We start from the raw sequence: 18,386 nt of genomic DNA, 5'->3' as shown, positions 1-18,386 counted from the left end.
GTTAAAATGTTCGTTTCTTTTGTATATTAGCTGCTTTTGTTGGATAAAATTCATTATATATAATATAATTGTTGAAAATTGAGCCGTCTTCTTATATTTATTAAGTACTAAAACTTCGTATTTTTATTGCTTTATGCGTGGTTGGAACTGTAATTAATTTGTCCTGCTGTTGTTAGGCGGACTTATCTTCTCAGTTCAATGGGAACCCTCTAAGGCTGTGTACTTCGCGTGACGGCTACCGCGCGATGAGCTAATATACAAAGGAAACGAACATTTTAACATCAAATAGACTGCATGCAATTTTAATTCCTCAATTTTAAGTGCTAATTAGACAGTACGAGAGCATAGAATCACAGACATTAAGGAATGTAAAGACAACTCGTCAACCAGATGAGAAAAATTTTATACTCATGACTTACAAGAATTCTCTTGTTATATATTAAGGATAATTAATATAGCATAATAGATGTTTAGGATTTAACCAATATTCCATTGTAAGTAAATATGTATATGTATGAGTTAAGTATGACAATATTTTGTTTAATATTTAGATCGCCAAGTTTTTTCACATTTTATAAATCAGCTGATGATGGTGACATAATAGAGCACCGAAACATGTACTGTAATAAATAATGTTGTAAATATCATCAAACAACATTGTATTAGTATTGAAAAGGTGGAACCTGATAGACTTTAAATAATTGTGATCTCAGTTCAATACGGACAAATAAGATGAAGTTCCTTACCTATTCTTGGTTTTCAATACATTAAAGGTAATTTTCGCATATTTCCATACGGATTTCCATCACATTAACACAGAATCTGATCTATGTATGCATGAAATATTTTAGGAGTTTGCGTTTGTTTATATCGCACGGTTCAAATTCGGCAACACTGTCTGAGAAACGTCAGGGCTGGACAGCCAGTGGCCACCACTACTATCCCCATGTGCAGGGGGCTTAAAGAAGCAGGGATTACAAACGGAGGTGAAAGTAACGGTTTACGTCACATCCCATAGTCACATTTGACTGGTTTGTTTAACTTACATGACTCACCTTGCATGAAAAGACTAAAAGAAAAAGAGTTATGGTGTATAATGGTCACACGAGTTGAATAATATTAAGTATGAAAGCAAACCAAATATACGGTACTACACAACAGAATTATTTATCTTCACAAATTCACTCACAAGTAATGGGAATATTTTCAGAAAATATTTATTTCATAAATTAATCATAATTGTCTTTTTAATGTCTTTTTCTTCTTTAACATTCACTCACAATCGAGAAAAATTACAATCATACTAAGCTATGTACACAACACCATACACAAAAATGTATACAAACTATAGTTTTCTTTCCACTAAAATTACATTATTTGAGTTCTATCTTACAACTTACTCTCACTAAATGAGATTTGTTCATCATCTTATGCTCGAAGCTGAGATATATATAAAACTGGTTAATCTAATTACCCAGAACACATTTTTCTTTTTTTTTTTCTTTTCTACTTAAACTATTAGCTTCGAATTCATTTCACAAAGCAGAATCCTTATGACATCTTGGAAACAAAGAACATGTTGTCTGTAAACTTTGTTATCGTACAAAGGTAAACTCGGATGACTATCGGCAACAAGAGAATGAAGCAGATATTTCTGAAACGTTGGTAACATCTTGTTGTATCCTGCAAGTAACCAGAGAATGCAAAATATAAAATAATGAGTCATTTAAAAATTACAATATACTCATAAGACAAATTCAAGACCTATGGAATTGTAGTTAGAAGCTGTTTTTCTTTTTTTAATGTGGCACTTTTGCCCATTTACATATAATTTAGAAATAAAAATGTTCGTAAAGGCAGTTTCATTACTAAATATTTAGTAATATAGTGAATGCAAACTACCATGACTCATTGCATTGTTTGCCTCTGTCTTCATTACTAATGAACTTCCAACAAGATGGTTCCATTTTTTTGCAAATTATAGTCAATCCAGTTTCAGTGAATAAAACTTGTTCTACAAGCAAATTACTTATAAACTAATTCAACTCAACGCCTCTGGAGTATGAGGTAAACTAGGGTGTATCCCTTTTCAGAAAGCAATATTTATTAATAAATTAACAAGCACGAATTGACCAGCTGCAGCATTTCAGAGCCATTTTAAGTACTAAAATGTCACAAAGATCAAAACAAATAAAAGTTGAAAAATCAAAACAGTCAACTATGAAGACATAATGATGATACTAATAATGCCAGCTCCTTGGTGTAAGGATAGTGTGCTTCCTCCGTACTTGGAGAAAATGATTCTGGTGCCAACATCAGATAACCTGGCTAGAAGGTCATGAATCTGCTGCACCAGTGGATGTTGCAAGAAACAGGTGTTAATGGACTGCCCCTGGGTTCAATCTGATATGAGAAGCAGTGGCCCGCTTGTGGATACCAAGCTATAAGTCTGAGGACGTCATCGCACTGATCCAAAATCTGCAAGCCATCAGGTTGGGCAGCAGCTGCATTGGCAAGCCAAGGCCCTTAATAGTTGCAACCTTTTGAAATTGTGCCATTCAGGTGACCTGCAAACCTATTGCACTCTCATCTATCAGTGAAGCGTAACTTTACTGGATAGTTAATATTGTTGGATGGACAAAGTTTTGAAATTTCTGTGATTACAACAGATGTCTACAATAATTATTGCAAAGTGTGTCATGATTGTTGCCAGCTGAAATGAAGCTTTCAAATCTGCCTTTGATACACCAAGGCAGATTTTACAGAAATAATATTTGATTGTGTATATGTCGCTGGAAGATTTCCTTGTGCTCGATTTATTTTTCTTTGTTTCCATTAAAACAATCATTTATTTTATTTTTAAAGTGAATTTTTTAAAATTCTTTGTCATTCCTGGCAGCCTCACTATTTTGAGGAAAAATGAGGTGACGATGTCATAATCAGGGTTTAAGCATTTCCCATTTGATGAACATGGGCACATTTTGGACTCTCAATTTCAGAGCACTTATTAAACAATGCTTTTCTTTTTCTTAATCTTTTAGTAATGATCTTCGAAGTGTGGAATCAGTAATGGTTTTATAATTGTGAAGGCCTTTTGAGAACAACACAATGTTTTTAATTAGTTCCAGTTTTCAATTTCAAGAACATTTTATAAGTAGAATTATAAGTGATGAAAGAAAATAGTATAGAAAATTTGTTTGTAGTTTTGCTATCCATGGCAAGTATCAGCTCTATGTAATTAAACAAAAGGGACTTTAAAGGAACAATGAAATGTTGAAATAATTCAGAAACTTAAGATACCAAATAAATTTGAAAATTTGGAAAGAATCATTAAGCAATAATTCTTCCAATTAACAGAAAGGCAAGACTAGCATGAATGATTTAGATGAATTATAAAATGTTGCAGCTAGTCACATAGTTATTTACACATGCACGCACACATCTACGCAAACGCACACACACTTACGCACTCATTACAACTAAACCCTGATAACAAACTAAAAACATCTTTGGTGCAAATAAAATATCCATTTGTATTATTATGTTGTACGCCAGCTAGTTCTCTCATCACCTAACATATTAGTGCCCATATTCCATATAACTCAAACAGAACTTCACCAGAAGAATACAATGAGGAAGAAGACGGTGGTTGTGCATATGGACGATATCATCGAAAGCATAACAGTAACATTAAATTTGTGAAGACACAAACTAGCAACTCAGTTATATGTAATATGTAAAAACAGATGTGTTTAATGCATAATTTATAGTGCCTGTGACAATCTACTCAGGGCATATCCACGATGATGTTACAAATTTTCAGGGATGATGAGGACGGCAAATGGATCAGTTTGAGATAAGGAACCGTAGCCCGGAAACGTTCAAGTAAAAAGTTATTAATAAACTTCTTTCTCCCTGCCTAAATGCAGCAGTGTACACAGTGGTGCTCAGACATATACTACCCACATTCCTGTAACACATCTCATGTACCCTTCGTCAACGGATGCGATTCCAACATGATGCAGCCCCAACTCACTTTGGACTGAGGGTTCGTGAATGCCTGGTTCAGAAATTCCCTGAATAGTGGATAGGAAGAAGAAGGTCCTATTTCATGGCCTCCTTGTTCACCTGATCTCACTCCACATGATTTCTTCTTGTAGGGCCATATGAAAAGCCTTGTGTATGAGACACCTCTCGAGACTGAAGAGGATCTCTTGGTAAGAATTTTCCCTGCCTGCAACGCTGTTCAAATGACACCGGGATATTCAAACGGGTACGACGGAACTTTGTGCGACTATGCCATGCTTGCATTGAGGCAGGGAGGAAGCTGTTTCGAACATTTGTTGTAAATGGAGCAGCTTGTGAAACTTGTGCGGGTAAACGGACTGAAATGAGTAGAATTTTTGACTCGATCGTTTCCGGAATATGGTTCCTTATCTCAAAGTGATCCATTTTCTGTTCTCCATCATCCATGAAAGTTTGTAACATCATCATGGATACACCCTGTATGTATAAAATAAGAGTTTTATCTGTACATTGCTTGGAATTTGAAAAGAATGGTATTTCTTTATTGATCTTGTCCACAGTAACAAGGAAATGCATATTTTATTTTTCCATTATCTCTGTCTGTATGTATGTTCGCTCATCACGAGAAAATGGCTAAAGAGAATTTAACGAAAATCAGTATGCTAAGTTGGGAAATAAGGCACTACAAACTAGGCTATAAATAATGTTATGCACACTGAGTGAAATGGTAGTTTAGGGGAAGGTCTAAAATGTAATTCTCAAAAATCTATGTTATTAGTAGTTCTATCGATAAATACTACATAACTAAAGTTATTTCAAAATTCCAATATAATTGGTCCATTATTGGACATTATAAAATTTCCAGCTAACTCAATTCTTGGTTGCTAGCCTTTTGCCCCAGTGTGCCAATTTGGGCTCATCAGTTGGTAATTACACATGTACCAAGACGCACACATACCGTGCATACCGTGGAGGCCACTGCATAGGCTACTTGGATCCACTAGCAGTGCTAATGCTCTATGAGAGAGCTTGTCTCATTTACAAAAATTTATGCCTGCTAGGCCATCAGATGATACCCTGAAATATTTGTCCTCCATATTACGTACTAGCCATGGGTCTTGGTAGGTGTGCTAGTTACCAACTGATGAGCCCAAATTGGCACACTGGGATGAAGCGCTAGCAATCAGAAATGAGTTAGCTGGAAAATGTATAATGTCCAATAATGGATCAATTATATCAGAATTATGAATTTACTCATTCAGGACAAATAATTCAGGTTCTCTATGGAAATCAATATCTGTAACCAAAGTTGTACAGAAATAAATTTCTGATCATTTATGTCTTATACATTTTTACCGTACTGGCTATGATAACAGAGATATTTGTTAATTCCGATTTTTGCTGCTAAGTGCATCTCAGCTTTGAGCCACGAGAAAATGCGAGAACAGAATTTAATGACAATCAGATGTAATGTTCGGGAATAAGGCACTACAGTCTAGGATATAAATCATTTTATTTGTGCAGTACAAAATGGTAGTTTAGGGAAAGGCACCTAAAATTTCATTTTAAAATACCTATGAAAGTCCAAGAACCAGTAACTAGCTCTACAGACTTAAAAGAGAGTCACTTTGGAGATTGTTTCAGCAACTTTTTAAAAGGCTTTGTACATCTGTCAGTATTTTTTCAATATTAACCCAATACTTGGATCTTTTATTACGGAAGGAGGAGATCAAATCAAGATGAGCAACATTGAAAAGAAATACGAAACTGCAAACAGCCCGAGACAGCAAGGAAGCGACTACGAAGAGCACTATATGGTTGAGCATTGTTTTTGTTAACAGTAATTTGTACAGCTGAGTTTTACAATACTATGTTTGTATCCACAGTTCAATCTTGCACTTAAATATGACTCAAGTAGACAGAGACAGACTTGAAAATTTTTTGTTGAGTCAATTAAAAGTTCTCTGAGACAGTCCAATTTCTTCTTCCCCATGCTCATCTTACACCAGCATGTTAAAACAATATAACACTTGAACATAGTAAGTATTTATTAAAGATCAATACATGAGTGAAAGTTTGGAAATTATGATTGCCTACAGAATAAATAACACATTATTTTAAGACTATACAGTTATTATACACAAATTTCATCACAGGGTTTAAAAATGCCATTTCGGTGGGAACATTTGTCTTACGACATTTTATACCATAATTGTATAATATTCACAACACAATGGAAAAACAATATATTGAGAGTTCTGTTTGCTTTATGATTAGATATGGGCACTATACTTAACTCTATTCAACCAACCAACATAAATTTTATTTACACATACATTTTACTAAAAACTAAAAAGTTTTGAGTCACACTGAAAGAAACACAAAATTTAACCCTCTCATGCACACAAATCTCACATGAGGTCTCTGTTAGGTGTCTTATTCGATGCACCTTTTGGTACTTCCCTTTAAGAAAGTATGAAAAGCAATGACTCCACACTCCACTTGAGACCTAATCTGAGGTGTATTACAACAGTAATTCCACCTATATCCAAGAGATGGAAGGTAAAAACATTGTCGTGGCCCACGAACTGTTTTAGTTATACCACACATACTAAGCTACTGAAGTATGTATACCTATATAATGTATGTGAAATCGACAAGTAAAGAAAGTCTTCAATAGAAGGAATATTGTACTTACCAATGACACTATCTTTTTTATTGTCATTTTCTTGAAATGTTCAAAGAAAATGGACCTGTATTTCTTTAAGAAAATGTGGTTGTATTTTGTAAGCTTTCAATAAATAAAATATTGAGAAAAATGTATATTTTGCTTCATGCATACACAAGAGAGCTAACAGTTCATTGGCATTCTCAAAAATGTTAAAGCATACATCAAAAGATACTCATGCCAAAGTAAATATCTGTACTCAACCCGATGAACTTGGATGACAAGGCATACCCATTTGGCTCATGTGGCCTACAATTAAAGTGACGAGGTGAGCCCGTGTCTTGCCAAGCCTCGCTTATCTAATTATAGTGTGCCTAGTTTGTCGCAGATAGCTCTTGTGTTAAGGTTTTCGAATACTAAAAGTTTGGGATGAAGGTAATTTTTAAAAGATTTCCCTTGCTTTGATCTTCACAGCACGTGCACAGGGTGATTCGGAAATACTACACGTTCCTTTCAAGCCATTAGCCATTACAGCAAATAGCATTTCTCAACATGACGAGTTAGTAAAATTAATGAATAGTGTTTTAGATAGTGATTTGGAGGACAGTGTAAGTGAAGGTCTTCAGGAATTAGAAGACGATAGATAATTTGTATGAGGAAGTGTTAAGTGTAAGTGAGCCAAAAATTATCGCTAATAACTTGGAGGGTGATCATGAGCATAACTTGCGCACCAGGCTTTCATAACCAAAACATGTACATGAGTAGATAAGCAGAGAGGATAATCTTGTCATTCACCCACTTCAAAGCAAATGGTGGCATTTCTGAGTTTTTAATCCAAGAAAGATGCAGTCACAGCTTCATCAGAGCTTTTTAGATTATCTCAACCTGTTATTTTCTGTAATTGCTACAGAAACAAAAAATTATGCTCGGAAGCAGCTTTCAGATGAGGATAAGAAAAAGTACAAATATGACGAAAAATGGTTTGACGCAAAGGAGGACGAAATAAAAGCGTACTTCGCTTTGTGTATCCTGGTGTCCCAGAAAAGAAGTGAGACAATGTGGCAGTGCAAGAAATGCTTTATTTCTGGGCTGAGTGGCTCAGACTGTTCAGGCACTGGTCTTCTGACCCCAATTTGGCAGGTTTGATCCTGACTCAATCCAGTGGTATTTGAACGGGCTCAAATATGTAGCCTTGTGTCAGAAGATTTACTTAGCACTTAAAAGAACTCTTGCAGGATTAAATTCCAGCATCTCAGCATTTCCAAACACCATAAAAGTAGTTAGTGGGATATAAAGCCAATAACACTATTATTATTAACTCCACTATGTCTGCCAAACTGTTTTCAGATCTATCACACAAAAACATCTTATTAGGTGAGCTCCTCCATTGGGATTTATATCTGAGCCAGTGTGACATGGAGGGGTATTTAAATGAGAGTCAATTAGGTTAATGATTGTTATTTGTTCATCTCTAACGTTTAGACGACCTACTCAAAAATACTCATTCTTTCCTTTTGTATACTCTCCTTGCAGTTTATTTTTCTATGGTTGTTTTGTATGATTGGCAATATTCACTATAAGCGAATTGATTTTCAAAATTAATTGTTTCTGGACCTTAAAATGTCTTTATAGAGTAATAGGACCCACGTTGTCCAGCAACTCATGAGTTGAAAAATTTAAGGAGAAGGGAATATTATTATTCACTTCTAAACAAATTAATCCCCATGGGAACAAATACATTTCTGTTTTACATTTTTCTAATTTCACAACATTATTGGTGTTATTTTCATTTCATTGTCAATGAACTGTGTTTCTATCAGTGCTCCTCCTCATATTATAGTCTACATTACTACTAAAGATCGAATGAACAACTTCACAACCAAGAGAAGAAGAAAAGGAAGAATAAGAAAAAGAAAATGTATCTTGTTTTTCAAGTCAGCTTTCCTAAGTTGTTTTAGAATTGGGACGGCATGGTCATGGCTACAAATTGTCTCTAGAATGAATAATATTGATCTTTACAACACCGTTTTCCTAAAAATAGACTGCAATATTTTCTTATATATCAAATACAGAATTATCAAAATATTCCTTTTAATTGTATAAATATAACCATGTATGAAAATGTACACAAATGGAGTTTTTTTCATATCACAGCTGTATGTGAAAATAATATTTTTTAACAGAAACTAAGAAAGAAAGTAAGATCTCTAATATAAATTTGGTTTATAAATAATAATTCCAAAAAACAGTTATTCTATGTTCCAGCTTTGCTTCACTGTAGCAGCAAAAGAGCAAAATATTAATTTGTGACAGGAGTTTTATATACGTATCAACATTTGTTGGTTTACATAGTTTGACTTCTATAGTATCTACAATCTACTGCAAGGAGTTTACTTTGTCGGTATTATTAGCATTATCCACGGTGAAATGATGTGAAAAAGTATTATTGACACAGGAAGAGCATTAGGAATGCACAAAAGACCATTATGAAAACTTGGAGAGCAAGTTCAGAGAAATGTTCCCTTTTAGAAAAATGATCAAAGATAAACACATTGAGGTTTTGCTCACTTTCATACTTCGGACTGGCCATTTTTCAGTAATTTCAGATTTTAAAATTAAATACTAGTTTTGGTCTTGAGTTTCCCATGTCTAGTCTTAGAATCCTTTCCTAAGTATCTAGGTGCAGGTTCCCCAGAGATGAAGATGGGGTCAAAGGGGATGGACCTTCTCAATTTTTTTTCAATTGTATCTTAGAAAAGGTAATTCGAGAATGAAGAAAATTGCTGAACAAAGAAGTGGTTTTGATTAGGCCCCAAACACAAAAGAGTGTATGTTGATTATCTGGCTTTTGCAGACAACTCAGCCATATTTTCCAACAACATCAGTTCAGCAATCAGGAAGATAAACCTTCTTAAAGAAACAGCAGAGAAAGTAGGAATACAAATCTCCTTTGAGAAGACAAAATACATGACGAACATCAGTGATGGTCCAGAATGGATGTTAACAGACCATGGAAAGATTGAAAGAGTCGAGAAATTTAAGTACCCGGGTGAAGTAATCCAAGAGAAAGGGCTAGAACAAGAAGCGACCATTATCTGCATCCGGAAATTAGAACGAGCGCTCCAATTCATTAAAAACATCTATAATAAGAAGATGCTGAGTTTTGGAGCCAAATTAAGGTATTACAGGACTGTTGTTAGACCAGAAGGTTTATATGCTTCGGAGACACTGTGCACGAATCGAAAAGGACAAGTTAATCAACTACCGTACTTAAAAGAGAACGCAGGCTAGTGCGGAATATCTTGGGCAACAGATGGGTTGACAGGCAGGTTTGACTGACATCCAATAAAGAAGTATACAACAAGGTGGAACCAATTACAACAACAGTTTAAGATTGCTGTTTTATGAGCACATATTCTGTATGAATAATGACTGGCTCACAAAGAAAATCTGAAATTTTCTAAAATCAAAGGCATTTAAGTTGAGTTGATTCCAAGAGTGTGAGAAAGATCTGAGGGAGGTGGGCACTATGGAGGGTAAAATCAATGACAGGGTTAGTTTCAAAAGGATGATGAAAAGCTATCAGGATTTTATGGTGGAGACAGAACCCAGAAGATGGAGAGGCCCTTTACCAGAGGAACAGAAGAAAGCGCTGATCGATGGGCTCAAGAGGTACTGGCAGGATGAACAAGACACAGACACTGAAAGTGAGAGTGGTTGTTAACACGCAGTCCATAGAGGTTCAATACGAAAAACAAAACAACTAGTTTTGAACTTATGTAATTTTTTGTTTCACTATACTCATACTTCATACCTGTAGAAACTGTAATACAATTGATAGATCCACTACCATGGAAATAGTGGATTGAAGTTAGTAAGTTTTCACTTTTTTTTTAAAGTTCAACTGATAACCTTAACTAATAAAGTATGACTGATATTGAGTGTATCTGGCTTTTAGGCCATTCAGAGTTATTTGTACAAGAGATAAATCTATGTAATAATTAGTACATAAATATTATGTGTGACCTGTTAGGTCTGTTCAATTGGTATAAATCGCTGTTGTCGCACGGCCGCCTTTACGTGCACACTGCTGTAGGGTCGACACAGCTCGGACACGATTTGGAAGGAAGAATATGATGTGTAGAGCTGCAGTTTGCTGCCATCTATATTTATTTTTTGAGAACTGTATGAACCATATCTTATACTGCAGTGCTGATCAACACACGTAGTATGTTTGTTTTGTAGTAACAACGATAAAAACCAGAGAACGTACGCTGTGTCGGCTTTGTTCTCCACAATAAATGACACAGCCCGTACGGGTTTCAACCTCAATGTGTTAAAAGTTTGTTTTGGAAAAAAATGTGGTACATTGGATTTAAGTGACCCTCATAAAAAGTGTGGAGAGCAGTTCAATTCTGATAATAAGTGATTATTTCTGTCTCACAGTTTAATAATCACATAACTATTTTGCAGGTATTACTTGTTTAATGCCCTTTTTATCCTTATAAAACAAAGAAGAATTTGTATAGTCAGTGAAAATCACAGATACAATAAATAAAAATCTCTGCCACTACAAAGAAGCAGGTTACGATCTATAATTTTTCATCTACAGCTGGAATAAATCATAGAACAGTAAAGTAAAGCTCATCCAAATTCTTTATCTCACCAGCCGCTCCAAGACTGCCCACCACCAGAAATAAAAGAGGGAAGAAGATGAAGAAAATAAACTGAAAATTTATGTCTAAAAAGCAAATATTTTTCTTTACCAGCATATCATTTTTTAAAGAAAATGCTGGTGATTCCCTTTTGAGTAGTAATTATACATAATGACTGACTGTCTTCGGGCAAAATGGCAGTGATTGTTCGGGCACAAGCCACTCTAAATACATTGGACCCAAGTTTCTGTAGTATACAATATAAGGCAATATAGTAAGTCACATTTATAATTACTGTATACACAGATTTAACATACTGGCATATGTATGTCCATGTTAATTATTTACAGAAATCACTTTTATATAGAATAAACTTTACTTTTAAACATTCTTAGAATGTTTCTCTTATATTCTTGAAAAATAAGTTCACATTACACTTGTATTTGCTATCTGTGTATCAGCTGGTTTTAAAGTAGGAAGCACTGATTCAAAATTTGTTACACAAACATTTTGCATTATTTTTCTTTTGAATAATGCTTGTACTCATGACCACTAAACTATGTAGCAAACATACCAGGAAATAATAACAGTAATGGTGAAAAATCACACAAAGAAAGACACAATATAAAGTCAAAGTTAGCATGGGTACATGTTCCCAATATAAAATTACTGTCATCAGATTGTACTTATATAGTTACTCCATGGTAACTTTGTTCACTGGAATTTAAAACAAGGTTTTGTAGTAGCTCCATGGAGACACGGAGATTAAGCACAGAAAAAAAAAGGAAGAGAGATTAGATGGTATGGTATTTGCTCTGTTGCTATGGAGACATCAAAAAATAAGTTTGTTGTTGATTAAAAGAATATGGAGTCAGTTTCAAAATGATTGCAGTTTACAATTAATAAATGTTACAGTAATATTGATGACCCTGATGTGATACTGTGAGAAAACTACAACCTGTTCTTGTACAAGTGAAAACCAAGAAAAATATATTTGTGCACAAAGACTTGAACTCTTGTTCACGCCTATGCAGTGGCCTCCATGGTATGCACTAGCCATGCTTCTTGGTAGGTGTGCCAACTGATGAGCCCAAATAACATACTGGGGCAAAATGCTGGCAACCAGGAATGAGTTAGCTGAAAAATTTATAATGTCCAATAATGGACCAACTATATTGGTATTATAAACTTACTCATTTGGGACAAATATTTCAGGTTCCCTGAGGGAATCAACATCTATATCATAGCCATAGTAGGCGAGAAGGAAAAAGGTGCAAAGAAACAACTCAATAACATAAGCAAGAGGGCCAGAAGGGTAAGGCTAAGGATCGTCTTCGAAAATACTAAGACTCTGAACACCACTAGTGATTGGAAAACACCAGAAAGCACTGTGCAGAAGGTGGAAAAGTTTAATTAACTTGAAGAATATGTAACAGGAAGAAACAGGACCAATGATGGGATAAAACAGAGGGTGAAAAAGTTTAGGACAGGACCTTGTGACCAGAGAAGTGTACAATGAAAGAAACATATCAACAGACGCAAAAGCTCAGGCACTACAAGACAACAGCGAAGAAAATGGCCGAGATGATGACACTAGGAAAGCATGGGGCAGAGCAACGTGAGAAAGATACTCGGACCAAAAAGAGGTGAAAGATAGGAACGAAGATCAAGGAATGAACTGTACCAAAACATGCAGGTGATCTCAGAAGAAATAAGACTCAAAAGAGCAAGATTTTCTGGACATGTGATCAGGATAGACATGGAGAGTATGGGGGACAACAGGTAGGACAAGCGGAAAGACGGGAACTAAGTGGGTTGTTGAACTCCGGAAGTACTGGACTAAGATGGAGATGAAGGTGGAAATAACAGAGAACTGGAGAAATAAATATACACCAAACAATATGCCAGAGCTCAATGACCAAGAAAGGTACAGGAACAGGATAGTGAAGAGCCAATAGGGAAGACAAGAGAAGAGGGTACTGAAAATATCAGCTGATGAATGAGAGAGAAGGAGAGAGGGATGAAGAAGTTCTGGGAGGAGAAGAAGGAAACCCAAACCATGACAAAGCTGCCCATTGTCCGTAACGAAAGAAGAAGGGAACCAACAAGTATCATGGCTAAGGGTTCCATTACTTAATTCATACAGACTAAGACTTAATGGTCTTGATTTAATGAGTGACTTTTCACCATAGCAGTACAGTATACTATTACAATTGCTAATGTTTATTCTGAAATGTTCTACAAAAAGACAAGAGTGTGCTGAATATGAATATTGGTTTAATCCAATGTTGATAACTGAGATGTATCTAAATTAAATAAATTTTTTAAATGATAAAATTGATGATAACTTTTAAGTAAGGACCTTTAGTCAATATTTCTTGAAAGCCTCTAAATTTGTAAATCTGCACTTTCACAATGACTCCCAACATCCCTTTCACACAGACAGACACCATCTGTAGCCACGTGTGAAGTAAGATTAGTTACCAAATATTTACAGCAAGAAATATGATGTAAGAGGACTTTCATTGCCAGATGAGAGATGGTGAAGCTGTGTTTATCAAACGAGGTCGGAAGAGTGTGCATGATAACCCAGCTATCTGTGCAGTCACAGTTCACAACTTCCACAATCTCATTGCAATTTCCATAAGTTTCAAGATTAGTGCTATATAAAATTTTCTCAAAAAACTTGAATTTCAGAAAGCTGTGCTCTCAGTATGTTCGAAAATGGCTTTCCAAGAAAAAAGGAAAAAAATCCAATGTTGAAAATATCCTAGGGATATGAGCTACGAATTTTAGGTAAAGAAAATATAATAAAGTATGAGAATATATTCTTTATTTATTCCTAAAAATGACAATCTTTTTCTTGATCATCGTTATGTGGTCAATTAGATTAGCAGTTTGCCTTTTCCTACCTCTACCAGCGTTAATATGAGTCAATACATTGCTTCACTTAAGCACCATCACGAGCCCTAATGTGAGTCAATGCAGAGTTTCACTTAAACCCTTATAACTACATTCGGTGGAGATATTTTTCAAAAAATCAAAAAACGCCTGAGGGTATGGAACCAAGGAACATATTACAGAAAGAATTATGTAAATAAGTTAATTTGGCTAGGATATGAATAAGAAAGAAAATGGGTAAAGAAACAAGCGATTTTAGGCTGTTTTTCCAGAACTGCATTTAGACCGAGAAGTAATTTTCAAATATTTTTTTTTTAGTTTGATAGAGCTATCCAAGACTCACAATTTAAAACCCTTCCAGACCCTTTAGCCCTTCAACTTTTGGAACAATTGAAATTGCTTAAGTTTACATTTTTCGTAGTATGCTAAGAGATGTTTTCGACATTAAAACAAAGAGATATGCCAATGCTTTTAAATTCCAGACCACAAGAAATGTATCAAATTATTGGACCACACCATCAAAGTGGACCAGACATGAGTGTCAGGTGTTAACTCTTGGATCCAAGCACCAATCAATGAAGTGGTAGCAGGCATCATCACCAATGAAAATGAAATTAAAACAGATATCCTCAATTCACAAGATAAGGAGAAGCATGTTTTAGGACAAACAAAAATTTGGCTGGTGGCCTCCACAGAGCAAAAGGAAAAAAAATAATCTAAATACAGTTGTTTTGTATCAGACTTGAAGAAACTTTGATGCACATTCAATGGCTTGCTGTCTGTTGGAGGTTTGTTGGTTCACAACAATACAAAGTCTCAAATCCAAGTTCCCATTAAAATTTTATAGACTGGCAGTAATTGTATCACTGCCCTACCTGAAGTCTTGACCAGTTCCAAGGATAAATGGTTAGCATGCTGGCCTTTGGTCACAAGTTCGATTCCCGGCAGGGTCGGGAATTTAAACCATAATTGGTTAATTCCGCTGGTACGAGGGCTGGGTGTATTTGTCGTCATCATCATCATTTCATCCTCATCACGACACGTGGGCCCCTAACGGTCGTCAAATCAAAAGACCTGCGCCTGGCGAGCCAAACTTGTCCTCAGACACTCCCGGCACTAAAAGCCATACGACATCACCATTGCACCTGAAGTCCTGATTTTATACCTAGTGATAACCACATCTTCCTGTATCTTATGAGGCAAGCATTTCAACAGCAATAATGAATTGAAAATGATAATTCAGGTAGGAATGGCAGAGTTTTTATGATGAGAGTCTACAAGAAATTACATTTAAGAACAAATCTTAAAATGAGAAAATTTTGTACAAGCTGATCTTGTAACTTATGGAAATTGCAATGAGATTGTGGAAGTTATCAACTGTGTTTGCACAGATAACTGGTCTGAGTGTTGGTTATCATGCACATTCTCCCGACCTTGTTTGATAAACACCATTCAGCATCTCTCATCTGGCAAGTATCTGAAGGTATGTTTAATCTAATAAAAAATAAATTACAGTACCTCAAAATATTTTGTAGTTCATGTATTTTTACAAAACGGTCCTTACTTAGAAAGATACCCCTCATAAGTTGCAAAAACAATTTGAGAAAATAACTAAAGAAATGATTGTTGGATGAATTGAAGTTTAATTTACAGGTGTCTAATAAATAATTTCCTTATCGATGAGCAAGCAATCTAACCATAACAGTAAGTTTAGACACATATGTAAGAAAATATTCACTGCTTATAGAAAGGAAAGCTCCTACATTTAAACTTGGCCAAGAGCTATGAAAAGATTATCCAATACAGTTTGCTTGTAGACAATAATTTTTGGAAGAACACAAATCATTATTCTTAAAATTAAAGATACGATATTCAACTGAAGGTATAACATTGAAGTTTGAAGGAAAACCTTGTTACATACTCATAATCAGCATCACAAAATCACCAATAAACATTTTAAATTGATGTCAAATTTTCTTGACTGGTAATTAGTACAAAAGTCTTTGTTTATAAATGGCTTTTGAAACTGGATACCGTACTTGTAAGTTTTTCATTTCTCCGACGTTTAGAAACTGAAAATGTGACTCTTTCTTTAATTTATATCTGTGATGACAGAGCTAATAGTTCCAAACAGATATCAAAACTGACTTCCAGAAGAGTCGAACATTTTCTGTTCAGTTTGTTAAGAATATTCAGAACTTACCTAAGATATTCTTGAAATTTAATTTCAAAGATCTGCCTTGTATTTTAGTCAACTTGAAAATCCTCATTCTCACTGCTGTAAAACAAAGGCTGTTATTTGAGTATAAGATAGCAAACCACAAGTCTACAGAGTGTCAAGGATAATTCCATAACCTTCAACATATATTCCTGAAGGCACAAGGAAGAAAGTTATCAAAGGGCTGAATATTGGTGAGGTTAAATGTTTGACATCTTGTATCACATATCTATATAACCTCCAAATAGTGCAGAATAAATGTTGAGTTATTAAGGGTAGTCGCTTATCACTACAGCTTACATATGTTCCGTGATAGTTATTTCACGCAAGATATGGAAAAATTCCAGCCTCCCTAAAACTGAATGTCAATGCAGCACATTCAACCAGGTTGAATCCCAGTTCGCATATTCAAATGAAAATTGAATCATGTGCATCACGTTCAATCTGTCAATTCTGGTGGATTCTGAACCACGGAACCCAGCGGTAGAGGCCTGCACGCTGCCTCCTGAGCCACGGAGGCTCTAAAGAATTTTGTAAATAAGTTATTTTGGCTAGAATTTTAATAAAAACGAAAGCAAGTAGAGAAAAAGGTAATTTTAGGCTGTTTTTCTGGAAATGCATTTAGGCCGGAAGTGATTTTTCAAAATTTGTTTCTTTTTTAGTTTGATAGAGCTATCCAAGACTCACAATTTGAAACCTTCTGGGCCCTTTAGCCCTTCAACTTTCAGCACAATTGAGGAAATTGCTTTTTTTATGTTTTTTGTAGTTTGGGGATCCCTACTTTGTATGTTAAGAAGTGTTTTCAACATGAGTAATATTTATGTTTATCTCTGTTTAATATTTAGGAACTTAAATTCAAGCACTTATCTTAATAATGTCCAGCATACTGGAGTGGAGTTCCTAAATACCGTATTTACGCGAATAATCCCCGCACCCTAACTTCAGGTAGGCTTATTTTGAAAAGAAAATGCCAACATTGACGCAAATAAATCTCGCACCCCAGTTTTGTGCCCCATTTTTTTTTAAAATGTGCGGCTATTATTCGCGTAAATACCCGTATTTACGCGAATAATCCCCGCCACCGTATTTACGCGAATAATACCCGCCACCGAATAATCCCGCACGCTAAATGTAGGAAGGCTGATTTTGAAAAAAAAATGTCAATATTGACGCAAATAAAACCCGCACCCCAATTTCGTGCCCCAAATTTTTTTAAAAAATGTGCGGGTATTATTTGCGTAAATACGGTATTAAACAGAGATAAACATAAATATTATTTCTAAATATTTGAGCGTGACTTGATAGAATCTGATGATGCTCTTTTAAGAACGAAACGTATCATTCTATGTTTTATAGTGTGTATTTTTATCCCTTGTTTAATAAATGTTTTTTACAGGTACATTGCGGTACAATTTATATTTAACCTGTATGTTTGACAGATGGAAGAGCCTTTAAGTTACATTTAGACAGCAAGATGGCGTCAAATTAAAATGTCTGTACACGGTAGCTGAGGCCATACAATTATTAGTATTTTTTCCAGTCTGGGTCCAGTGAAGGAGCTAATTTCTAACTTTTATATTCAACAGCCCCATGAATGATAGACAACAGGTCAAAACAGTTTTGTAGATTTACTTCTCCAAGGCTGGAATGAGCTGATCATCACCAAATTAATGGGATTTCTATTGATTACAAATTCACACAGGAAAGAATAAGCTAAATGGTTGCAGGGACTTGTGCACAGAGGTTTGACTGCATAATGAATAAAATGAAAATTACCATTAATAATATAAATTAGCTCTTGTAACACTGAATTACCGGTACTGAGTCGAAAATGCAATTTTTATTGCTCTTTTCTTGAGGAATATACTGTTGAAAGCTTTGTAACTATACAGTTCACACCCTGAATAATACACCGAGG

At 35.1% G+C, this 18,386-nt stretch overlaps 1 protein-coding gene across 1 annotated transcript in view; it reads right to left on the bottom strand.

Moving 5' to 3' along the window:
• Nucleotides 1–1,149: 1,149 nt before the first annotated feature.
• Nucleotides 1,150–18,386, bottom strand: part of ken (ken and barbie) — a 42,386-nt gene continuing 25,149 nt past the window's right edge. The window contains exon 5 of the mRNA XM_067154983.2: nucleotides 1,150–1,683. Within this exon, the coding sequence (XP_067011084.2) occupies nucleotides 1,511–1,683 (173 nt within the window). The 3' untranslated portion in view covers nucleotides 1,150–1,510. The remainder of the gene's footprint in view (nucleotides 1,684–18,386) is intronic.

This window comes from Anabrus simplex, chromosome 10 (genome assembly GCF_040414725.1).
Source record: "Anabrus simplex isolate iqAnaSimp1 chromosome 10, ASM4041472v1, whole genome shotgun sequence".
Classification (NCBI taxonomy): domain Eukaryota; kingdom Metazoa; phylum Arthropoda; class Insecta; order Orthoptera; family Tettigoniidae; genus Anabrus; species Anabrus simplex.
This window is presented reverse-complemented; position numbering and strand designations above follow the sequence as displayed.